Consider the following 26,269-nt stretch of genomic DNA (forward strand, 5'->3'; position numbering starts at 1 on the left):
AATCTGCTGTGTTGTTACCCCAGCAATGAAATTATTTCTGTTAGTGTGCGCTTGCTAGACAGCAAGTCTTTCTGGTAACAGGATAGCGTCCAGCAGCTGAGCGAGCAGGTCAGTATTAAAAATGGGCTCGCCATCAGATTCTTTTTTTTCTAAAAACATGTTTCCACAGCGCCCCAAAATTTACCACGGCCACAGTTTTTTGCAGTTTGCCGTGACTCGCTTTGTGGCATTCTCAGGTTAGATGGAGTGGTGTGATCGTATCATACACACAAACGTGCTCGTCAGCACAACAGAGTAACAGATCAACTCAATGGAGAACTGCCGTGTCTGGCTCAAGCTGTAATGGTTCTGTAAAGGGACCCTCAACAACCATTCACCATTTCAATGACAGAGTCAACAGGCCTATTGTGGTATATAAAATAAAATAGTATGAGACTATATTTGGAACGGCGTGCGATGTTGAACGAACGCATTTACTGCCTGCAGGTCTTACAGAAATCTCAACTCTTTGGGGTGGTTTCCGTACAGGGTTTAAGCCAGTCCTAGACTAAAATAAATGTTAGAGATGTCTAAACTGAAAACAGCTTGCATAGCTTGCATCTTAAAATAAACCAGTGCCCTTGTTTTGTCTCAAAACGTACATCAGTGACGTTTTTTTGTAAGGCATGATTGTAAATGTCCAAATTTAACTAAAGCCTAGTCCTGGCATAACCCAATCCCTGTCTGGGAAACCGCCCCTCAAAGTTGGCCAACATCTCAAATCTTTTAGTGGAAAAATGGGGGTGTGCACAGGAGAATCATAACATAAAACAATAAGTTCTTGCTTTAACAGTATTTTTAAAACGGGCCTAATGGCTTCAATAGCCTCCTTGTTCAGTATTGAGGTTTACAAGGGTGATAATCAGACTTTGCAGTTATGGTAATAGCTTCACAATTATTTATCATTCCTATGTCATGTATATACTGCCCCCAAAGACTGACACCTCAGACAGCTGAATGTATTTCTGCTGCTGTGAAAAGCATCAGAGGAGTTCTACAATAAGCTATTTGGTCAAATTTACGTTCAACTGTAATCTCTTCTTCCTGGGGATATCGATAAGCATTCAGTGATGGGCTGAAAATATAGACACCATGACACGCATGTCCAGTCAGAGGCTTTACAACAGGTTTTCACAAAACGGGCCTAAATCTGTCCACTCACTGTCTGCATCAACAGTAAATGAAACATGGCAAAGAATTCTGCAACGCAAAGAAAACAGACTGGCTTTCAGATAAAATCTTGCTAAGTGCACACGAGTGCACAGACCAGAATAACCATTGGGTGCTTATGGCCATGATGGTATATCATTGGAGAACCAATACTTTTCCTATGACTTTAAGCTTCCGCATACGACATGCGACTAAAAAGAGGCAGAGTCTGTCCATTTCGTGGTCAGGTAGGAGGGCAGTTTTCAAGGTTGCATCGATTCTTAGGGCTTGCAGCTCTCCCACGGGATAGCGGTATGGCGGTGAGGAGATAACGCTTCATTCACGCTCTAAGCGTGAGTGATTTACATGTCAAGTCAATGCAAAGACGCGATAGACCTACGGTGTGGTGCGATTCGCGCGAATGAGGCGGCGGGAATAGGAGCGAATTGAGTTGAAAATTTGCGCCGCTTTAACCAATCAGGAGCCTGCTCTAGTAGTTACGTGATTATGACATAGCGAGCGGAGGCAGAAATATGAAAAAACAATGAAGGAATGCGCCTCCGAAGGAATTGATGGACCCAGACACACCGCCGTATGAGTCTGTCTATCTTCAACCTTCCATAGCACATAATGCGCAGCTACCCCCTCAACAAAAATCCAGGTCTGCCATTTCGCAATTGGACGGGAGTCGCCCTGCAGAAGGCCCTCCCATGACTCAAATTTCACGCGCGAATGAAGCGAGTAAAATCCAAATGTTCAAGCATCAAACTTCTCGCCAATAGCGTGTTTTATTCACTCAAGTCGCGCTTGGTGTGAAAACACATTGAGGCTGTTCTCCCCAGTCCACCGGAGAGCGGACGTTCATTGTCCCTGAAGGCTAAACAGGGTAGGGGTTGGACCCTGGGTCCAAGATGATCAGTCATCGTCCATCCCGAGGTCCAGGAAATCCAGTCATGGGATCCCCACTTCTGACACCAAATCAAATAGGTATAGAAACTTTTCTGGGAGATTTGTCTTTGTTTTGAGTTGACCCTGCTTGCAAGCAATAAAATATTTACAGAGTGACAATCATCAGTCGGCAGAGAGCATAAACTGCATTCCATCTTTATACCCCTACTTCTTTCTCAACCAATCATCAATCTCATTTTACATCCCCCATGCTATGTTTCATTCTTCTCCACAGTCCAAGGCCATCCACATCGTCCCTTCTTATAAACACAAGATATCATTCATTCTAGAAACCTGCTTGTTCTTTGACTTCTACCAAAACCTCACGTTGGCCTCCTTTCCGCTACATTGAGAAAGATATATCAGTGGAACGCTCCTAGTAAGTCGCTGACAATCTCACACCTGTGTTAGTTGAAGTAATGCATACATATTATTACGTTAGTTCGTAAAGCACAAGTTTGCAAAATACTAAACAATCAAAATGTCCTCCACAGCATCACAGTTTGAGGTTAAATGCAGGGTGGCTGAATTTAAAATATCTCCGGTTGAGTAACTTGATCTAAGATTAAATGCAAAGCAGCAGTAACCAAATTCTTCAGCAGTGATCAAATTTGTACTGCTTTTTTCTATTAGGTCTCTAGAGTTTTTGCTGGTCCACAGCCACTTTTTACTCACAGGTTGTCTTTGTATCTTATAGTTTTCTTAAACGCATTGTTGATTACTATTTTAAATCTGTGCTTCTAAACCTTGCTTTTAGTCTAAATGTTACTAGGTGGCCATTTTAAGCCCTCTGCAAGTTTTATTTATGTTTTTTGCCATTAATTCTGGGTTATTCTGGCAGAATTCAAATATTTGTTATGGGTCAAAGACAAAACCGGGTTTAAGCATAAAAGCAATAAGTGTAATACTGCATGAAATTGTTGTAGTTGTTCAAAGAAAAGTAAAAACACTTTCTTCTTAACGTCTTTGAACCATATAAATAATTAAAGTCCACTTAAATGTTCATTCTGTTTTTGCAGAAGGATGTATCCAAGGGGTGGGAGAGTTTTATGAATGAATCGCACACCGTGTTGATACCAGACCAAAGACATTAGAACGCATTAGAAATTAATGTGGCGCGGTGACCATCCCATTAGATCCCATCAGTGTTGTGCGGCTTGTGTGTTGCATCAGGTCTGTCGCTTCCGGTGTATAAAATAGCCTCACTTGGCGCAAGTTACTCAATTTCAATTTAAGGTGTACTCTCTCTTTAAATTTTGAGGGCAGATCATTTGTGGAGTCATTATGTTTAAGACTTTGAAGATCTTCTCCAAAAAAAGAAACAAACAGATAGTGAAAAATTGTTTCCCTTTTAAAATTGACTATTATGAAATAATGCATTTCATTATTTGAATACGCTAACCACAACCTATAGGCTACACACGGTTTCAAAGCCACCTAGTTTACGATGTTTCAGTTAGTTTTTATTCAGTAAGTTGACATGGGGGGTATCGCCAACCGATCTACTGACGCATCCTTGTGATGACTGAAATCCCTGCCTTCTCATAAATTGGATATTGCAAAATTGGATGTCAGGCTTTAAAACATAGTTGCCTTTGTATAGCAATTTTGGACACCGTTAAATAGTTAAATATACAATGGTTTGAACATGCGTGCGTCTCAGGTGCGTTTCGGGTTAAAGAACGTGTTTCTTAATGTGACAACTAAAAACCAATAGACTGATGAAAATGCGGGAAATCTCCGCAATATGCGACACACGGGACAAGGGGTGAAAGTGCTGTGCGGTACAAGACAAAGCGGGACGGGTGGTCACCCTACTTGGCTCCACAGTGTACGTCTGAACCAATCTTTCTCTCAATGGTTGAAATCCCCCCCAAAAACACTGGTGTGCACCTAAAGGGAGGCGATGCTATTGTTTCAGTAGCCTTGGGGGTGTGTTGTCCAGACTGATTTTGGGGTGTGGTACATTTAGTGGATGTAACATTCCTCTCTGCTCTCTCAAAAAAGGAGACTGTGCCTCGTGCGCAGACATTAGGTTTTCCATTTTTATTTTATCATCCCAAATTATAAGAAAACAAATGAATTATTTGTCATTCGTCAGGAAATCAGTACAGTTAATGCAGTGCTGTTTGTCATCCTGAAGTCGGGTCATACCTTAATTCTGTTTCCTGTCTGCCCAGGCAAGACTAGGTTGCAATAGAGCGATCGTGATGTTGGGGTGTTTTTCATCCATTACGGGTAGCCGACTGCTTAATGAAACTGTTTACAGCCTATGCCTTTACTCTCACCCCTGTACTGCTTTACTTTATTGCTGCTAACCACTGTTATACCAGTTGTGACGTGCCACACCGCTGTCAACAATCTGAAACCACATTTAACCCGTAAACACTGACTTATTATTAATGAATGTCCGTCTAGCTCTAGCATCTTCTTAATCTGCTTTGTTTGTGAAGTCGTACCATCCAGTCATAGCAGGAGCTCACGTCTCTGATGTGTCAGTCTCCTATCTCCGATCTGTTGCACGTGCTCTTTTATGCTTGCGTATCTTTGGTTTGACACTGACCTGAAGTCCTTTGCTGCCATTCACATTCACATACGAAGAGTTAGGTTGCAAAATGAGAAGTTAAATTTTTTTCATATCAATTAAACTGCAGTTGGTTGGTTTTGTTTTAAGCCATAATAACTAAAAAACACAGCTAACTATCACAATAAAACACATCAAAAACATAAAATAACAAAAATTTTTAAAATCATGTTTTTTTTTATCTCATACCAAACTCTTCATATGTTTCACTTGTGGGTTATAATTACGGCCATAGACGTAGAGCCTGAATAATAATCAAACTTTTTCTAAACACATAATCGCATAAAATAACTTTTAATGGCCTGTCTGGATGTGACTTATACATTTATAAATAAATGACCAGTAAAAAGGGTCTTTATTCGTCATTTACTCATACTTTAATGCCTCACTAGAAAATGTGAGAGAGATTTGTGAGCGGTCTATAAATATAAATAATATAACGAACAGTTCTCAGAAATTGCAAAGTATGTGAATGGATAACGTTGACAATATTTCATGTTAAAAGTTGAATTACTTTGTCAACACTGTAAGTCTTGGTGAGCATTTATCACATAATTAGACACAAATGTATATTGTAATGCAATTTAAGTCACTTTGGATAAAAGCGTCTGCCACGGGACTGACTTTGACAGGGATGGATTACTCTTGAAGTGATTGATGTTCCCCATCGCGTCAATGAGCATGCTGCTCTTTACAATACTGTTTGTATTTTATACTGCACTTCATAATGCAGTATGTTATCACATACTGCACGTACGAAAAGCCTAAAACCATAGCTAAAATCAGAGGTATTCAACTCCTATTGTCACATAATCGGGTGCTCCTCAGGGCCGTGTGAGTACACCCTTTCTTTTTCATATAGTATAATGCGATGAAAGTCACTTTGGATAAAAGTGTCTGTCAAATGCGTTAATGTAAATGTGTATATATATAGACATTTTCAGATAGTACAGTTTTGTTGTCTTCATTGGGAATTGAAGATGACTCCTGTGAGCATCAGTGTTGCATAAACAGACTACATTTACATTAACGCATTTGATAGACACTTTTATCCAAAGTGACTTTCATCGCATTACACTATACAATTGTTTTTAAGTAGACTAGTGGAGTGGTATGACATGAATTCACTTGCTATGAATGAAAAGAAAACAAAGGAAATTATCTTGTGTTTTGTGCGTATATTCTGGAAAACCAAAGTGACTATACATAACATAGAGTGAACATCTGAGCTGTGCCCCAAATGACATAATATACACTATGCACTATGCACATGTAGTGTAATTATTGTAAGACAGTGTGGGATGCGAGACAAATTTTGGAAGAAATTCCAACAATAAAGCGAAATTGAAATATGACCTCATCATACTTCATTCACATATATTTCTGTTACATTAACCCATGTTTGATTTACGGTTTGCTTGATCATCCAACAACTAGAACTGTAATTCCTCTTCATTGTGTTTTTATTATGCATTTAAATGTGTCTCTTCAGCGGACAGGCAAGGATATATTATAGCCGAAGAAGTACAGAACATCCCGTTATGCTACGATCCAACGCCTTACTCTGGAATTATGGGTTATTTGGACAGGAGGTGTTCATCAGTCTTGGGTTGCTATGGCGGAGAAGCCCATAAGAAAGAAATTAGTCTTGTTGACACGTGAGGTGTACTCCAGTACTTTTCTGTACGTGTGTGTGTGCATGCTGGGTAGCCTACTGTTATTCACCCAGCAAGATTAAGCCCCTGGCATTCCTTTTACAATGTAGCAGCCTTGCGTTTGATCTCGCATCATTTGCATGAATCACACGTGCAGAGATCGGACGGAAATTACACGCCGGGTAAAAGTGACCATAAACACCAGTGGGAGGAAGACACTAAAAAGGATGAGGCCTTATGCATCACGTCCTCCTCTGTGTTTAGAGATACCATGTGAAGAGAGAGCTTGATATATGTATTGTCCAGGCCCATTAATCACACATTAATGAGATTATCCGCATTGGCCGAGATCTGCGCCTGCTGAACACAACCTCTATTTTTCCCTTAAATCAGTATAATCCAAACACTTGACTAGTTTCTACATTTTAAATCATTTTTGTGTAAATCGAGTTCGTAATATTACATCGATTGTAATGATACTATCTTAGAATAATTATATTACGTTACAATTTGAGTTATTGAAGTTCATTATATAAATAATGACATTGTATTAGACATTTAAATGTTTCGAAAACTCGCACAGTAAGTGAGACATGCATTTCATAAACCGTTATGAACATAATATCGATAACTCTTGAAAGACAAGAGCAGTGGTTCCCAAAGAGGGTTCCGTGACAATTGGTTGGGGCGCCGCCGAATCTCAGGTTTTTTACAGTATCATTTAATAATCTTTTTTTTAACATCATATATATCAAAACACCAACATATGTCCATGCGAAAATTAATGCACGGAAAAACACTCATTTCATAGATTTGTAAAGTAATGTTTCAGCGATTTGGTAAGATTGCCAACCCTACAAAAGTTGCCTTGCTTTTAAAAAGTTTGGTAACCACTGTTCTAGAGGACAGTATACAGAAAGCTTTAAAGTGATAGTTTAACCCCAAAATGAAAATTCAGCTATCATTTACTAACCCTCTTGTCACGTATGACTTTCTTTCCACCGCAGAACACAAAAGAAGATATATAACAGCACTGACACCCATTCACTTCTTTTGTACGGACACAAAACCACTGCAAGTGAATGGGGTCTAGTTATCAACTTTTTTCCAAATCTCTTCCGTTGTGTTCTAGTGTCCTAGAACTGAATTTTATTGTCTAAGGCGAACATCTATCTCGCGGTCTTTGACCCAGTTCACCGACGAATAATGATGAGATTAGTTTTTCCTTTAGAAGGTAAGGGATCTGTTTGTCTTGTTCGGGGGCTTTATTTTCTTCTCTTCGGCTTGTAGCGAAAAATTTGACTTCTAGTTTGCAAACCAAATCTGTTGTTTCGGCATAATGATAGAACAAGGTGTGAAAAAAATCTGTTCCCGTTCTGCTGTTGTTTTTTGCGGTTTACCCGAGGCAAATATCCATGGTGTGTACTGTAACCTAGCTCAGTTGTCAATGGCCAGGTGTTTGCGATGGCAATAAGGCGATTGTGAGAGTGTTTGTCACTTGCTGACGTGACTGTCATAAAAACAATATCTGAACGCTCTGTTACAGTCTTGCGCTACGTGATCTTTGTCCAACAAGAAGACCTTTGATGTGATGGAAAGGAGGAATGAATTTCATTTTGAGACCATCTTAGGCGATTTTGCCTAATGGAAGTTGATCTGGTTTAGGGTCTTTACAGGTGAATCTGCTCATGTTGAACAGAGTCAAACTTGTTTGCGGTTTTCTGAATCTCATTGAAATGAGATCCAGCAAACGCTGGTTTACAAAATGAATGAAAGTGAGCAATTAGTAACTTGTCCTGGACCTTCACGTGGAGAGATAACAATAAAGAAACTAGATATTTATATATATTTTTAAACTGTATATTGGCCATTACGATGTTTGCAATAATTGGTATACATTAGTCATATGACACGTCTAAAACAAATATTATTGTTCGTTGTAGCTGTAATGTGTATACATGATTTAAGGTAAAAAAGCTTTATTTTCCACATGCCGTGCATGTTTGTCTCTCTGACACTTGCAGATTTTTTACAAAGCTCATCGCTCTGAAAAGTGAGGTGTGCTGTGATTGGCTAGTTATCCAGTGCGACGTGATTGGTCAAATACTGCATGCATGTGACGGAAATGTAACGCCTCTTATCATATTTGAAACATCAGTTTCCTCTTCAATTGTACTGACAGGTACGCCCACCTTACTTGCGTTTACATTTGGGTGGTGGGTAGATGTAGATTTGTGGGGGTGTGGTTACACGAGGCGTTTCAGGCAGGTCTGGGTGAGCATTCGCTTTTAGATTGAATACATATTTTGTTCCAACACTTTAATTTTTGCAATGTTACATGTCTAATACATGCATGGGCAACTTATAACACACAGAAAAACACCTATTCGTGCCATATGGCCCCTTTAAATTTAACTACGTCTTATATGATAAATATTTGCATGAATTAGCCATCAAACATACTTTAAAGATATTAGTGTTGGTCATTTAATATTCCCATATAAGTCATCCATTAAAATAAAAACGCTCTTCTCTTTGGGAAGCGGTTCTAAGTGGTTTTGTAATGTATTGCTATGCGGTTGCTAGTGTGTTTGTTGCTAGTACGTTGCTACTTAGTTTCTTACTTGGCCAGTTCAAAAGATCCCACCCCTAAGCCAATAATATTCCAGTCACTAAATATGTCTCTGGCTCCCTCTGTCAATTCAGTTCATGTTCATGGAGACACAGTGCTGCAAGAAACAGCTCGGAGTGCAAATAAGGACCTGCAGCTGGTTGCAAGAAACCTCTTAAAGGTACAGTTCACCCAAAAATCTGTCATTTATTCACCCTCGTGTCATTCATAACCTGTATATGACTCTTCTGTGCAACCGAAAACAAGACATTAGAAAGGTTTTAAGGTTATATAATGCAAGTAAATGGAGTCCAACGTTGTGTGAGTAACAACGTTTTAAAAAATGTGCAAGTGGGGAAAAGGTTTTTATTTTTGGGTGAACTATCCCTTTAATTTTGGGTTTGGGATTTGTGACTCCTAATGACAATATTCGTATTATTGTAATTAGTGTTTCTCGCAATGAACCCCTGTTTGCGATACATTCCAGTAATTTATCAAAATAATAGTGTGTTTCGATATTCATATTTTGCTGAACTAGACTTTCTGACCGTTCCCCCCCTCTTGTCTTTCTGGGCAAGGTTGCAGACACGAGAGCATTAAAGGGTTAACATATGGTGGCTTAGCCTCACACATGGCGTCGGAGGCCATCGAATGGTTACCTTCCACAGCCAGCAAACACATTGGCTAATGTCGAGGGTGGATCTCTGGTTGGGAGTGCAAAACGAAACGGATTCTGGATCAGGACTCGTCTCACATGGCAAGCGCGGATTCGCTCGCAGCCACGTTCAGCGGGAGAGAGAGAGGGAAAAGGGGAGGGTGAGATACAGAGGGTTTTCGAAGAATAGAGGGTGATGCATTTTCATGGAACGAGATTTTCTAAGTCAACATGCTTGTTTTTTTTCGGTGCAGTAGAGAACGTTTCTCTTTTTTTAATTATTGTACTTACAACCGTAACGATTTAGAGCATGTGGCCTACATGTTTTTCAGGTCAGCATCTCTGTTGTTATTGAACGCTAGCACACATGAACGCACACGCCTTTTCTTTCTTTGGCGACGGGCGGTGAGGTGGCCCTCTACAAGGTCGTATTGTAGAAGGGACGGAGGGTAATGTTGTTTTGCTCTTGAGGGGCTGACCTGCACTCACCTGACATCAGAGCAACATAACAACAGTTATCCAGACCAGCGCAATAAAACCGTCTCAGACGGAGTTCACAGTACGTTTGAGTTCAAGGTTGTTTTGTGTGAAAAGCAGCTTTGTTTGAAACCTTTCAGCAATTCAGAAAAACTTTCGTACATATTGAGTTTTAGTTCGGATCCACTGCCAGCGTCCGACAACTTTTCCTACTTTTTCTTTTCAGACTTCAAGTCAAGTAAATTCATGTCTCTTACATTTTTGCCTGATCGGGTTTGTCAGAGCTTGTCCTGGTGGTTTGGATATGATTTACATAAATCGCTGAACACTTGTCAGAGGATTAAAAGGGTTGTTAAAAGTGACTTCGTGTTTTCTCCGTATGCTGAAGGACGGTTGAGATCTTGTGATTGTGTTTTCAAGGAAGCAGAGGTGGACTTTTGTGGGCCAAACAGGATTGTGTTTGTCTGTGTTGGTTAACAGCGAGAGCCAATATTCCATTACGACACACACACACACTTTTTCCTCAATGGCTTGTTCTTTGTCCTCTGGGCTTGTTAATAGGAGTTTTGTCTGGACATAGTAGGACTTGTTTTGTGATATATTGCTTTGATATATTGTAAAAACTTTATTGAACCATTGTTTTATTGGTGCATTGCATTCATATAAAGGAAAAAATGAAGCGACTATTCCAAATTTTCATTGAATCAGTATTTCTAGTTTTGTAGCCATTCCAGTGAAAACTTTAGTAAAAATACAGTTTTTTTACCTTTTCCTTTTCAATAACGATATTTATTTAAATATAATTTTGTAAAGTTGCCTCTTGAGAGTATCCCAACAATGATTGAATATTTTGTTAGCAAAAACAAGAGCAAATGTTAACTAGAATTAAATTAAACCAAGTAATTAATATAACCTAATAAGACATTGTACAATAAACGACATGTATCAGGTCATTCAATCTCAATTGACTCGTTCATTAAGGGGATATTCATTCCGTACATTCCACCAATAAAAACGCTCCATCACTGCTTCCACTCGAACGCTATTGGCTCATTCCTCTTTGAAAAGGGTTTCATTTCACGTTACGCATCAGCTCGCGTTAGCGGATAAGCGAAGTTACACGTACCCATCAACGTTTGTGATTGCCTTTGCAATGAGTCGCGGGACAACTCGCTTGAAGTCACGTTCGTCGCAAGGTAAGTTTCACTTTCGTTGTTGCTTCCAGAGATGTTTTCCTCCGTGTGTTGAGTTTTCTTTGCCAAGTGCAGTAAAAAATGGACTTTGAAGTTTGACGTGCGATGTAAAATACGCACGCTTACTGGCTGTTGTCACGTTTATTTCTGCTGTCTGATTGGCTGTAAGAGTAATCCATATCGAGTCAAAATGTCAAGGGCTTATCATGGTTATTGACATAAACTTTATTGCGATTTGATATGATATAGTTTATCGGCCCAGCCCTAAATACATATATTATACATATATAAATATGATTGTTGTGAATACAAACTAGTTTTCTTTGCAGTATTTAAGGTCTCAAAAAAATACAGAGCATCTTTTCTGTTATATTGACCCGTTTCTCCAGTTTTCAAGTTCGGCAGATAAATGCAAACAGAAACAATATTTAATATGAAATTTGGAAGATATTGTTGGTAGTCCACAGAATTAGACAGAAATTAAATTCAGAAAAACAAAAAGTAACTTTGAAATGGTCTCTTAGTTTTTCCTCGGTCTGTATAAGCGGTCGACACGTATACTGTGCATGTGTCCTATGGTGTGACATAGCAAAAATGTAGAACATAAACTGTTAATAATGTGCTATTCTAAGTTATTAATATTATAAAATAGCATAAGAGAGATTTATCTTTACTGTTTTCTTGCTGTCACACCTTAGGACATGTTTAGGTTTTTTTAACTACGTTGTCTACATAGAGATATAATATATAATACAGCACAGGATCTTGTGCGATTCACGAGACCGTTTTGATATTGTGGTATCGCATTGCCGTGTATAGGTGACATGTGTCACTATTTGTATCATGTCATGATGTACTTTGTGGTCGCAAGCCAGTCCTTCTCTCTTTGAAGTGATTTAATCTAGTTTTGTATTGACTCACTGTTGACTCACTCTTGACCGCTTCTACCGCTCCGTCACACAATCCAGCTTTGCAATTTATCTGCGTATGTTTGTAAGAGGGACACACGGACGGGTTCGAATGTGCATTCAAAGCGGCGCATGCTCCAGCTAGCCGTGCATGGTTTATTTTTAACAGAGAATCGCTCGCGGGTCACGTTGTTAGAAAGAGGCCAGTGAAATAACATACAGTGATTCCAGAGGAACTCGTGTTGTTGACACAGTGGCTGTTTGACAGATGAAGGTCACAATATATATTCTCTTCTCTCCGCCACATTAGTCTTGATACGGACCACCGTGACCTCGCTCTCCGTATTGATGTTTTTAGGGGTTTTTCTATCTGTCTCGCTGTCTCTCAGACGTGCTTTCTGAGAGACGAGCCTCTCTCACCTCTGCCTTTTCGTTGGGTAAAGAAAAGTGTAAACACTTGTGAGTTTTCTTGACTTCAGTGGGTGAAGAGAGAGAGAACATAAAAGGCAGAGGAATGCGGTTACACCATCTTAAGAGCTGCTTATCAGACTAAGCCATTTTGTCATTGTTTTAATGTTTTAAAATGTATCCTGGTGTTTGGAGCAGGTAGGAAATTTAGATTTAGATACTGACCGAAGTCTAAAGCATTTTAAAACAAGCTTCTCCTGCGGGATTATCCAGGAGGTGAGTGTTTGAAGTCATTGTGAGTGGAAAGCGTTTGCTATATGACATTTGTGTTACATTTATCAGATATTTGATATAACAAAAAGAACATCTAGCTACTGGAATATTTCACGATATACATAAAGTCAGTTTTTCCTTAGCATCTCAATTGACAGGGAAAGTTCAGCCCAAAATCAACTTTGTGTTTTTTTTTTTAACTTACACACATGACGTTAAACGTGTTTAGAGAACTTCCAGCGTCTTTGGAGCGCAAATTAAGATATTAAGATGTATAATCATCTGAGAGATTTCCAGGCGTCCTCATAGACATCATGTTCTGGTTTTTGCCATGGACCAGAAAAGTACTAAAGACATTGTCAAATTGGTCCATCGGCTCAGTTGAATTGTTTCGAAGCGACGAGAAGGCTATTTTTGCGCAAATCAAACCACAATACCACAATATCTATATATTCTCTTGTCAGTGCATAGCGTGCATTCACGAGAGAACTTCTACTTCGTCGTCGTTGTCGTCTTCTTGGGCAAGAGCACTTTTCCACATTTTGAGTCAGAGCGCCAATAGGGGCCCCATGCGGTGTACGGCGCACAAAACTAATACGCATCTGTCAAAGTGATCTCGTCCAAGAAGAAGAAGAAGAAGAAGTGCTCTTGTGAACGCGCGCCATACACTGACAAGTCAGAGGAGAATATATTGATTAAAGTCTGTATTTTGGTTTGTTTTTCGCACACATAGCATTCTCGTCGCTTCAAAATATTTAGCTGAGCCACTATGAGCGGATGGACCAATTTGACGATGTCTTTAGTACTTTTCTGGACCTTGGCAAAAACTGACACCATGATGGTCTATGTGGAGGCCTGGAAATCTCTCGGATGTCACCTTAATATTTTCATTCGTGCTTCGAAGACGCCGGAAGTTCTCTAAATATGTTTAACGTCATGTGGGTTGATTTTTTCCCCCTTCAATCCAATGAAATAAAGAGCAAATGGGCAGAATAAAAATTCTGGCATCATTGACTCGGCATGATACTTGAATGAAACGCAGCAAAACTCCATCACATCTTTTGAGCTATGAAGCAGCAGTAACATTATCCTTTGGGTGAATAGAGCATCTGTGATTCGGTAAATCATTTGTGCTGAAGCACATAAGCAAAAATATAACCTGATGTCTGTTGTAGGTGTAAATGTGTTTTCTGGAGGTATTTATGAACTGAGGTTTGTGTCGACACTATATCAGCTTGCTCCTTAGGACCATGTCAGCAATATTCTGCTCAACGTTAATTTGCAGCAGAAGCATTTATGATAGTCATCATTTTTTTCTCTTGTCTCTTCCTACAGTGTGTCCGTCCTCATGCAAGCACCGTGCCTGCAGCGGAGACAACCAGTGCTGTCATGAACAGTGTTTGGGTGGCTGCTTGGAGCCCAACAACACCAGCAAATGCGTGGCATGCCGCAACTACATGCACGATAACACCTGCGTGGACAGATGCCCCCCTGGATACTACACCTTCAAGGGCTGGCGCTGCGTCAACTTCAGCTTCTGCCAGGAGCTCCACAACAAATGCAAGCAGAGCAAAAGTGACTGCCACGAGTACGTCATCCACGACGGCGCCTGCATCCCAGAGTGCCCTTCAGGATACACCACAGTAAACTCCACTACGTAAGTCGGCTGCTATCGTACGCTCTTGCATCAATGCACGTGCACAGATGTCTTGAAGGGTACTTCTCCATGCAGTTTTTTGGCATAAAGCGTGACTAGTTGAAAGGTGCGCTGGTCATGAGACCATTATGTGCGTCATCTTCGCATGATGGGTTTACCTTCAAAGGACTGCAAGCGATTTCTAAGAAAAACTTTCAATATTTGAAATCGGCTCTTAAACAAACATACCTGCACCCATATCGCAAAAACCACACCCCTGCTTTTATAGCGCCGCCCTCCAAATAATGCTCACTGTCATCCTCCTGTTGCGGTTTTCGGATAGTTATGTTGTTTTATTTCTGCTAAATACACAGCCAGTATTTATACTATGCACTGAAAGTATGTACTGTTTTTGTTATGAAAAAGTATATACATTTTAGTTTGTAGCAAAACAATATGCACGCACTGGGACATACTAACAGGAAACGGAAGTGGCCGTTGTTACCTATACAACATTGTGCCCATTAACTATCACACACATCAAAATACAACTCTTCTTTCCATTTAAGTATGTATTCATTCATTATTTCATATGTTGTTACTGTTTACTATTTAGGAAGGATGGTGTACGAATTGCGACGCAGCAATAATGTTTTTTTAACACACACACACACACAGAAGAGAAAACTAGCAAATATTCATAATTGTTTGTTTGGATGTTGACTTGGTTTCATTTACTCTTAATGCTGAGTGCAACTTTACTTTGATTTACTCAAATTAACTTGCTCTTTATTGTTTCTGTATAAAATGTAGGTTTGGCATCTCCTTGCGCTAAATGGAAATAGCTGGGAAAACATGATTTCTGTGAAGATGGTTTAGTATGATCAGGGCGCTGCTGACCACAAACAACTGGTTGAACACTCGAAAGATCACTTGAACTTGTGAGAAGCGCATCTTCTGGATGTGTGTGCGAGTTGCGCTGACCCATTGTGAGGTTTGGCAGTGCAGTTTGTGCCTATTTAAAGACGGTCAGAGCAGGAAGAGCTGGACTTTCGCAGAGCGCCTCTATTTTATAGATGTTTACAGAACACAGTTTTGTATTGTTTGTTTGTGTAGAAATATACTACGACCGATGTCCTAGTTATTCTCTCTCCTGCTATTTCTATATCTGCATGCCTAACTGCATGCGGATGGACAGTTGGCCACATAAGTGTTGGGTTTTCTGGTTTTATCAACATAATGCTCACTCTTGATTTTCAGACATCGCTTTGGTACAACGGCGGTCAGACACCAGCAAAAGCAGAGCATACAATCACAATGAGAAACAATTGCATGTATGTGGGTCAAAGACGTTAAAATGTGATTATATGTCCATAGAAAGCACATTAAAGTCCCTGTGAACCAGAAGTCGCGATCTTTTTTACTTTCGTGCTTTTACTCATTTCCGAATGAAATGGAATTTTGAAGGAGAAAAAGTTAATTTTCAGGCTTTCTCTGTGATTTAATTGGATGAATAAAAGCAGCCGTTGCATTTTAAAATGCAACCGGCAGCAGACGGAGACTTGAAGGCGAGTGGTTCATGGAGGCTCCGCCCAAGCCGTCTTACATACGTCATTTGAGATGGATACTCATTACAGGACAGGAGTGCATTTTCAGATTTAAACTGAAGTTTATGAGGGCACGTGATTTTTAAAAAGAGTGACACAAATTAATAAATATTCAAGCGTTTATTGTAAATAGTTTAATGAAAAAACAGGCCATTAAACTATTTTTATTTCACGGGGACTTGTAATGTAAGTAAAATGTGAACTTTATGGTTTCAAATAAGATTTTAGAGAACAAATGTCAAAATTTGGTTGAAATAATGTTAAATTGTCTTTCAGTGTAGCACAATACTTGTGTACATATTCAAAAAACATGCTTATTCTGACTTAGGGTTTAGTTTGCTTTAAATGAGTAAAAATTCTTCACACAACCTAGAAATGAAAACGAAATTGTTTCGTCCTGTGTTTTCTCTTTATGACCCCTGGGGTTTGGGCACAGTAGGAGTGCAGACACACAAATCATAGTGTGGACAGACACAACGCAGCGATCATGTCTCTCGCCCGAGGTTACGCTCTCTGTACGTTCGCCAGTCTCCGACGAGATATCAGGAGTTTCGACACCGCTGTCCTCTCCGTGTCCTCTGCTGCTGGTCTCTATCTGTCAGCCATGTAGACAGGGAGCGCCGTCTGACCATTGACAGATAAACGACTCTCGAGTTGCATCCTTGCCGTAGGGAGACACGGCAGTCTGGGCTTTCTCGTGTGTCTGCAATACGAATTTCACCCACGCACCAGCTTTCCTTCAGATAAGCTGGATAAAGCGCAGCACATTCCGTTCTATTTGGCAGGTGTCAAACTAAGAACGGGTTGAATATTGGTAATTTTGCACGTTCTTTGCATAACTACAGATTTGGTATCATGGAAGGTTTCTGTTTTGGCGATCTATTTTGATATTATGGCTTTGCTGTGAAAACCACACCTGTAGGTCACTCATAGATTCGCAATAACCGCAGTTGTCACACAAATATGCATGACGTAGTTTCATAGGAACCGGTAGGGGGGAAAGAACAGGACACAAATAGTTCCTCGGTCAACCCCAAAGCGTCCACAAAAACAATCGGCGATTAAGTTGTGTCTCTGACCCATCTAAGTAAATGTCTCATTCGTCTTTGATTGCATCCTCGGTCTGCCCCGCGAGGTCACATGGCGGTTTGCGCAACAGGATCCGCATCCTTGTCAGGAACAATTCATGATTGTCTTTATTCCACAAATCTGCCCACACGTCAACGAAAATAGAAACGCTCCATTTTATTTGCGTCGCTTTCTTTGTTTCCGTGTTCTGTCGGCAGCGTGACTGAATGAATGAATGACTTTTGCTCATGTACCTGTGACCTTGTGTCCTGTGCCGCAGGTTGAACTGCACGCCCTGCGCTGGCCTCTGTCCTAAAGTGTGCATGGGGCAGAAGACTGTGGACTCGGTCACAGCCGCTCAGGCTCTGAGAGGATGCACCGTTCTCAACGGCAGTTTGATCATCAACATCCGCGGAGGGAGTAAGAGCAAAGTGTTTTTAACAATTCCTTCATGATTGTGATTGACGGATGTACCAAAGTGGGATTGCTGACAGCATCACAGTTTAATATTAACTGCTTGGGTCGTCTGTCATACGATACTGTGCATACATGTTGTATGGGACGTAATTGACTGGACAGTAGAGAAATGAATGAAAATAACATCTTGACCCTGTTATCAGATAAGGTGGGCTGTCATTTGATTTAAGGACCGTTCATCAATCGTTCTGTGTCAAATTGATCATTTACATCTGCAGGAATTTCATAAATGTAGTTTAGTCTTTTACACGAGACTAAAGTTTCTCTCAATTCCTCCCTCCATCAGATAACATAGCCGCAGAACTAGAAGCTAACCTGGGTCAGCTGGAGGAGATCACGGGTTACCTGACAGTGCGACGCTCTTACGCCCTCGTCTCTCTCTCTTTCCTCCGAAAGCTCAGAGTCATCCGCGGAGAGACACAGGAATTTGGGTACGTGTCTCATCAGACAGGATGAGTTTGGATTCTTTGCTCTTTCTGTTGCTATTCAATACAATCATCTTCTCATCTTCACTCGTGTGTTTTGTCTTTTTCATAAAACAGGAAGTATTCGTTCTACGCTTTCGATAACCAGAACCTGCGTCAGCTGTGGGACTGGTCCAAACACAACCTGACCATCCTGCAGGGCCGCATGTTCTTCCATCACAACTCCAAACTCTGCATGACGGAGATCCGGACAATGGAGGGAGTGACGGGCACCAAGGACCGGCAGATAAAGAACGACATCGCTTCCAAGACCAACGGAGATCAGGCGTCATGTAAGGACGCTTAATGATGTTGTTTGAGATCAAACCTCACACAATGATTTTTTGCACGTGTAAGAGGTATGACAGTTGTTTGGTGTTTCTCCAGGTGAGAGCCAGACGTTGAAGTTCACTCAGATTCGCACGGTGTCGGACAAGATCATGATTAAATGGGAACCGTTTTGGCCGCCGGATTTTCGAGACCTTCTAGGGTTCATGGTTTTGTACAAGGAGGCGTAAGTTTCAAATATGAATAAAGAGTGACAGGTAGTGTACATTAAAAGTTAAAGGGCACCGTTCATAAATGTTATAATACAAACCTATAGCCACTAGATGTAAACATTGTGCACATGAGGTGATTTTTGCATTATAAAATAGCTTGATAATCTTCTGTTTTACAATTGCTTAACTCATCAGTCTGTGTGAAGATCTTTACAAACATGTGTTTAGTCACACTAACTCAATTTTGTCTTGTGGCATGATTATTAAATAAATGAATAATTAATTAGATTGTTTTCTTGTAAGTATTTTCTAATGTTGGTATATTGTGTAGTGATAAAAACTATAGATGATGATTTCTGTGTAATGAATGGATGCGTGTCACCTTCTCCAGGCCATACAAGAACGTGACTGAGTTTGACGGTCAGGATGCGTGCGGCTCTAACAGCTGGGTTATAGCAGACGTGGATCCTCCGCCTCGTGCCACGGACGGAAAGGACCAGCAGGAGCCCGGACACCTCATCCTTCCTCTGAAGCCGTGGACGCAGTACGCCATCATGGTGAAGACCCAACTCTCTGCTTCTGATGAACATCAGGTCCACGGAGCAAAGAGCGAGATCATCTACGTCCGCACTAATGCTACCAGTAAGTGTTAGGCCCAATTCTATCTTCGCCTACCCCTCGCCCCTTGAAAAAGATTGGCAGTTGAGAAACGGTGTCATGACAACGATCGCTTTCCCGCGAGTGGGTGTGGTTTCAGTGGCGACAGCCGACACGCCCCCAACGTTTGAGAGTCCTGCCTATTTTTCCAAGATCTTGATAACTTTTTTATTTACTTCTATATTTTTTTTGGCTGGGTTGTTAATAACACTCTTTTCTGTTGTGTGACAAACTCAGAACACACATTTTTATGTTACTTTACTCGGACTTAAGCGAGTTTTTGTAATCGTGTCAAGTAACGTAACAATGTAACATAAACAAGATGATTATTTGTTCTTTAAATCCTTAGTAAAGCCAAAATAAAGGTTTAAATTATAGTTGCATGGACAGCCATGTTGGAAAATGTCATACCCCTACGTTTGAACTGGGATCCCGGAAAATCTTTGTTCGAATATGGCGCTTCACCTCTACCCCTCCTACCAAAAGACAATCTAGAAAGTGCAGGATCCGTGGTAGAAATGGGATAGGGCCTTAGAATGGTCTAAAAAGTAGGTGTTGGGGATATTTACGTCTAAGAAGATCTTAACAGTGTGTGTGACATCGCCTGCCGTCGCTTCAGTACGACTCATTAAGAACCGTCCTTTTAACAAAGGGCCGAATGGAAAGATTGTTTCATTGTTGCCTATAGTCGGCAAAGGCACATCAATTTGTTGATGCTAGCAATAAAATAAAAATCCATAAAACCCACATAAGTCATCTCTGATCTGGCAGCGGAGAGGAATAAAAGATGTGGAAGGCTGTGTACTTTTTTTTTCATCCAGCATTGCTCCGCTGGTCGGACTGTGATTGAAGTCGGGAGGATGCTGCCAGGTGCCCGTCCGGCGTTCTTTAGAGCTTGTTTTGTCTTAACTTCCTGATAAAGCACACAAATGACAACATTGTTTCGGCAGCTGGTTGGCAGGGACTGAAAGCAGCGCTTCAGGGTTTGGCTTCACACGTCGTGATATCGCCGCTGCCTCCTCTCTTCTTCCTTCTTGCGAGGAAGCTGTCGTTATGCCTCTCCTCTGTCTCATCTGTGACCGTCTCTGGCACTGGGGTCTAAACAGAACTGAGGCGGTGCATATTTCTTTAAGAATAATTAAAGGGAGATGCGAACCTGTTTTTTTGTTTTGGTCTTTTCTCACATAAACCGTTTTCTTCACGCATTGTATTTACTTGTTTGTGTGCTTTTCTTTCCATCCAGAACCTTCCGTGCCCCTGGACCCCATATCTTCATCTAACTCCTCATCTCAGATCATTCTCAAGTGGAAGACCCCCAACGACCCGAACGGAAACATCACACACTACCTGGTCTTCTGTCAGCAGCAACCGGAAGCCAGCGAGCTCTATAAGTTCGACTACTGTCAGAAAGGTACAAAGAGGAATGCACATACACGCTCACATTTAGCATGTTTTGGCAGAAGAGAAATGTGTATGTTGTATCGTTCAGGTATGAAGCTGCCCACCAGAGCCCCCACACAAGTGGACAACGAAGAAGAGCACAAGTGGAACCAGACGGAAGAGCAGGGCCAGGCCAAGCTGTGCTGCGTGTGCCCCAAAACAGAGAAACAGCTGAAAAAAGAGGCGGTGGAGTCTGAATACCGTAAAACCTTCGAGGACTACCTTCATAATGAAGTGTTTGAACTCAGGTATACGTCCCTCATACGGCATAACTAATGTTATAATGGATGATGTGCTTCTACTCACCTGACGTGACCCTCTAGGTGGAGATGCTCCAGTGGTTTGTTGTTTTCTCCCGAGTCCTCAGCTCAGGGTTGAATGTCTCGGCAGCGGTCAGACCGCGTTCCCTCGCTAGGTTGTTTTTGACACCACCGAGACCTTGAGTGCATGTTTTTGATAGGTGCGTCTCCACCGGGGTTTGTATCCTTGGCCTTCAGAAGCTCACAGCTGGCTCTGTGGATCCCTTTCCACTCCCACGCACACACGCGGACAAACTTTCTTCCACGTCCACATAAACATTCAAATGCCAGAGTCCTTGGGTTAGGCTTTATGGTCGTTGTTTTGGGAAGATGTTGTTTGCGAAGTGGGAAGAGACGGCGTGGACACTACGACGAGGGTTTGTATAACTCCTCTTCATTGGTGTAAATATTATGATGGTCTGATCCAGCTGGCAGTTTGGCCGTGTGCGCCCGTGCGGACATTAAAATGTTTTTGATTCAGATGTTCTCATATGGATTCACTTTCGTGAATGATCCTCGGAAGTGCACAGCAAAAGCGCTGAATCTGTCCCCTCTCCTGAGCTCTTACATTTGAGGAAATAACTGCAAGCCGTGGTACTCTGGTGGTGGTTTACCACTGGAATCATTATAATCCAACCACACCAATGCTCTCTTGCTTCCTCTAGAGGTAACTGTAGTATGATCGCACAAATCTGAAGTTGGTGTATATGATGACTTAAACCATCGTTTGGCACAATTATGCAGTCATTCGTGGTCTCTGTGCCACAATAAAGTGACGATGCGAACTGTTCTCGCCCTGAGAGGAAGTCAAAACCTTAAGTCACAAAACCAAAAGATGGGGTCTGTGGCCTCATCTATTGATGTCATCCTATGTGGTCTCAAATTTTGCTAAATTAAAGGGTTGTAAACTGTCACTTAACCATGTGTTTAGTGCAGGTGATCATTAGATAGTTGTGCAGAGGCTACCACAACCAGTGAGAGTTCATGTTGTTTGATCTGTGCACGGCGCGACCAGACTTCCCGGAGTTACCTCTTTGATGCAAATGCACATTTGCACATTGTGGTTTAACTACTCGGATGTATTTCAGACTAGATATATAAGACTGCGGACAAATTGAAAGTGAAATGTTACGATGGATCTGACAAAACAGATTTACATGCTTACGTGCGATATATAACCGTTTCTCTTTTATTGGCTGGTGATTTGTTTTTTAAGGGGGAAAGATCTAGGGTAAAGGTTTATATGAAAGTATTTACGGCAAGTCGTGACTCTGTAAACGAATAGGCTTTAAGACCTCTGTATCTGTTGATGTGTCCAGGCCGTCAAGACAACGCAGATCTCTTGTGGGCGTGGCCAATAGGACTTTCTCTCGTCTTTACACCACGCCTTCTTCGCTGCCCAACGGCTCTGCCACTCGCAGCCCGGAGGAGGAAGCAGAAGCCAACAAGATTTCGTTCAAGGTTTACGGCAAGGAATCCACGGTCATCTCCATCCTGCGCCATTTCACCAGCTATCAGATAGAAATCCACGCTTGCAACCACCCGACCGACCCCAGTCGCTGCAGCATGGCGGCCTACGTCAGCGCCCGCACCATGCCTGAAGGTACAGGACTGTCTCTATATATAATTACTGTATTTGGTAGCTGTAGTGATCCACAATAAAATAGTTTTGTCGCGCAATGACATCCGTTTGTTGTCTCACAGAAAAGGCAGACGATATTTTGGGGAAGGTTACCTATGAGCTGTCAGAATACACAGTACACATCAGATGGGCGGAGCCTAAGGACCCGAACGGCATGATTATCCTCTACGAAGTTCTTTACAAGAGACTGGGAGATACGGAGGTGAGACGATGTAGCCTGGATTTTCTCCGGCACTTGGCTCCTGTGAACGCTGGCTGCACTTTAAATCAGATTTTTATCAATCCTGTTGAAATCAACATGTGCTAGCGCTAAATCAACAGACTGTTTTAGCGTGGTTGCGTCACTTATGTGTCTCCGTAACCATGGAGACGGTGCAAATGTTCCTAATGTTGTTTTCGAAAGTCTCACATAAACAAGGGCTTGATTATATAAAGGTTCACAGTTAATGAAAGCAAAACGGAACATGATGTTTTTGCACTCGGCGGCTCCTCTTTGAGTTTCATTTAAAAGCCGAGGATGAATAATGTTTAAGTGTATTTGCGCAGATGGGTTAAGGAAATGATAAAAGCGTTGGTTTTAGCCACCGTTTAATGGACGGGTGTTCACAAGCATTTCTCTGTTGTGTCTCAGGAGCTGCACCATTGCGTGTCCAGAAAGAATTACATTTTAGATGGAGGATGCAAGCTGAGGGTGGTGCACCCTGGGAATTATACAGTGCGGATCAGGGCCACATCCCTGGCGGGGAATGGATCGTGGACGGAGCCAACACACTTCTATGTGCAGGACCTACGTAAGGAACACTCATCACGCACAAACTAACGTCTGTCGTGCTTCCCAATCACAATTATCCATTTCTTCAATTATGACGACAATTCAGGTGTTGGTCCCCGTGAAGCTAGGGACAGAATGTACTTTGAAACGTGGGATGACTAGAGCTAAATCGAATTGCTTTCAAACAAATAAGGATTTAATCTAATGTGTGAGCCCGTGACGAGGTTGATCCTGTTTGTGCGTGCAGGTGTGGACCCATCGAACATGCTGAAAATCGTGATCGGTCCGGTCATCTGCGCGCTTCTGCTGCTGCTGATGGGAGGCGTGGGCTTCTTCATGTTCAAAAAGAAGTACGAAGTTTCTTCCCCCATAAAAAAAACTTGAGCACTACACTGCATATGGATTTATTTAATTTGATGTTTTTATATAACCAGGCAAACAGAGGGACCAACGGGACGCCTTTACACGTCTCCTAATCCAGAGTATTTCAGCCCAGATGAAGGTGAGCAACTTTGCCTTTATACACTGAAGGAAATGATCCTTGGCAGAGACTCCTGCGATCGATGCAGATTCTATTTTGTTCAGTTTGTTTTAATATCCCATTGACAGTCGTATTGATTTAGTGAGATGATGACATTTAAAACGACTTTCTCTCCTGGTGGATCTCTGCTTCGCCTCGAGCATTACTGTGCCATTCTGTTAGTATTGTATTGAGAATGCGTGTGTTGTGTTTGTGCAGTGTACGAGCCCGATGAATGGGAGGTGCCGCGTGAAAAGGTCAATCTGCTGCGTGAGCTGGGCCAAGGATCTTTCGGCATGGTGTACGAGGGCATCGGAAAGGACATAATAAAAGGCGAACCGCAGACCCGCGTGGCGGTGAAGACCGTTAATGAGTCGGCCAGCCTCAGGGAGAGAATCGAGTTCCTGAACGAAGCTTCTGTGATGAAGGCCTTCAGCTGCCATCATGTGGTGAGACCACGGCTCTTACAGTTGGACCCTGTCTGAAAGCGTAAAACATTTCACACTTAAAGGGACAGCTATCACCCAGGGATATAAAATCTGTGACCTTGACAATGGCTTTCTTCCAAATCACTTGACACATTTAATACAACATCAGGGGCGATTTCACATTTCGCTTCTAAAAACGCGGCACTCTGTAAAGTTGAACTATTTCCATCTCGATGCGGCGCCGACGCTTCCTATCCGTGTCTACATTTAGCGTGTCTACACGGCTTTCCTTTGGCTCAGTGATGGGAGCATGGTGCAAGCAACACCAAGGTCATGGGTTCGATCCCAGTGGATTGCATATACTAGGATACCATTAAAATAATGAACTTGCGCATGCAAAAGACGTTAGACTGCCAGCACATAGCACCAGCTAAAAACAATGAGTTCATTTGTATATGCGTACAATTCCTTTGTATCTGTTTCATTGCGTGTTTAAGCGGCGTGTCACTGTTTTCTCACGGTTTCTGACATGATTTCATTGGTTAGGTACGGCTGCTGGGTGTGGTTTCAAAAGGCCAGCCCACACTGGTGGTGATGGAGCTGATGACACATGGAGATTTGAAGAGTTTCCTGCGTTCTCTCAGACCTGACTCTGAGGTAACAAACCATACCTAAAGAGCTGCTAATACAAATGCTAATTGAAATTGACAAGATATCTTACGTTCCTTTAAATCACAATATCCTGTTATCAAAATGTAAAACATTCACCATCTCTACGGCCCATTATTCCTCTGATGTGGGTTTGTGTTTTACTATGGTGTGGTCGGTTTCTTCATGGCAGAATAATCCGGGCCGGCCGCCTCCGACGCTGAAGGAGATGATTCAGATGGCAGCGGAGATAGCAGATGGCATGGCTTACCTGAACGCTAAGAAGTTTGTGCACAGAGATCTCGCTGCCAGGAACTGCATGGTGGCTGAAGACCTGGCTGTGAAAATCGGAGGTACACCGTCGTAATGTTCAACACAACAGTATATAGCAATGGCATTGAACTAAAAGGTCCATTTCGTTCAAACAAGCAATGTGTCTCCAAGACTGCTGGTTTGTCCCGTGTAAAACTGCAAAACGGTTTAATCCAGATCATTCCAAAGCAACGTTTAAAAGCGTATATACCATAAACTTCATCATAGTAACACACTCTGTTGAATGCTTATATGAGTGTTTCCAATCCGGACCTCTGCTAAAATGTACTTCTGAAATGCATTGCCTTTGATGGATGCACAAATCTAACCATGCCATCTAAACCTTCACAATGATAGCGAGTGCCAAACACTGAGCTGTTGAAAACCTTGCGACGATAAAGAACGTGAAAGTGTTAGTGAAGGACAGGATGTGCCGCACTATTGTACCCGTAATCTGTTATTGTAAGAGCTTTCTAATGATGTTTTCTTTCCTGTGTTTTTTGGCTGCCAGACTTCGGCATGACAAGAGACATCTACGAGACCGATTACTACAGGAAGGGTGGGAAGGGCCTGCTTCCTGTCAGATGGATGGCCCCCGAGTCCTTGAAAGACGGGGTCTTCACAGCTCACTCGGACTGCTGGTGAGTCGACCATGCGCACAGATGTAAACAAGTGCACACAGAGCGTTTGCCAAATTGATCTGGAGATTTCAACAGCGTGTCCGTTTCAATGGTTCAGGTCATTTGGCGTGGTGCTGTGGGAGATCAGTACGCTGGCTGAGCAGCCCTACCAGGGGCTGTCCAATGAACAGGTCCTGAAGTTCGTGATGGAGGGAGGATACCTCGACAGACCAGACAACTGCGCAGACAGAATGTGAGTACAGTATGACAACATTGCTG

General features: G+C 41.8%; 1 protein-coding gene across 2 annotated transcripts in view; it reads left to right on the plus strand.

Annotated features, from left to right (window-relative positions):
* The window catches only part of insra (insulin receptor a), a 43,778-nt gene that overhangs the window by 16,073 nt on the left and 1,436 nt on the right, over positions 1-26,269 (plus strand). Inside the window, exons 3-20 of one of the 2 annotated variants that reach the window (XM_079452244.1) lie at positions 14,236-14,557; positions 17,492-17,631; positions 17,975-18,119; positions 18,231-18,445; positions 18,540-18,666; positions 19,044-19,294; positions 20,553-20,720; positions 20,799-20,997; positions 22,368-22,651; positions 22,753-22,892; positions 23,322-23,481; positions 23,710-23,812; positions 23,897-23,964; positions 24,202-24,431; positions 24,957-25,067; positions 25,252-25,411; positions 25,882-26,011; positions 26,109-26,243. In XM_079452244.1, the coding sequence (XP_079308370.1) occupies positions 14,236-14,557; positions 17,492-17,631; positions 17,975-18,119; positions 18,231-18,445; positions 18,540-18,666; positions 19,044-19,294; positions 20,553-20,720; positions 20,799-20,997; positions 22,368-22,651; positions 22,753-22,892; positions 23,322-23,481; positions 23,710-23,812; positions 23,897-23,964; positions 24,202-24,431; positions 24,957-25,067; positions 25,252-25,411; positions 25,882-26,011; positions 26,109-26,243 (3,088 nt within the window). Of the gene's footprint in view, positions 1-14,235; positions 14,558-17,491; positions 17,632-17,974; positions 18,120-18,230; positions 18,446-18,539; positions 18,667-19,043; positions 19,295-20,552; positions 20,998-22,367; positions 22,652-22,752; positions 22,893-23,321; positions 23,482-23,709; positions 23,813-23,896; positions 23,965-24,201; positions 24,432-24,956; positions 25,068-25,251; positions 25,412-25,881; positions 26,012-26,108; positions 26,244-26,269 lie in introns of both variants that reach the window. The other variant, XM_079452243.1, reaches the window with a different exon arrangement.

The sequence above is a fragment of the Barbatula barbatula genome, assembly GCF_947034865.1.
Source record: "Barbatula barbatula genome assembly, chromosome: 3".
Classification (NCBI taxonomy): domain Eukaryota; kingdom Metazoa; phylum Chordata; class Actinopteri; order Cypriniformes; family Nemacheilidae; genus Barbatula; species Barbatula barbatula.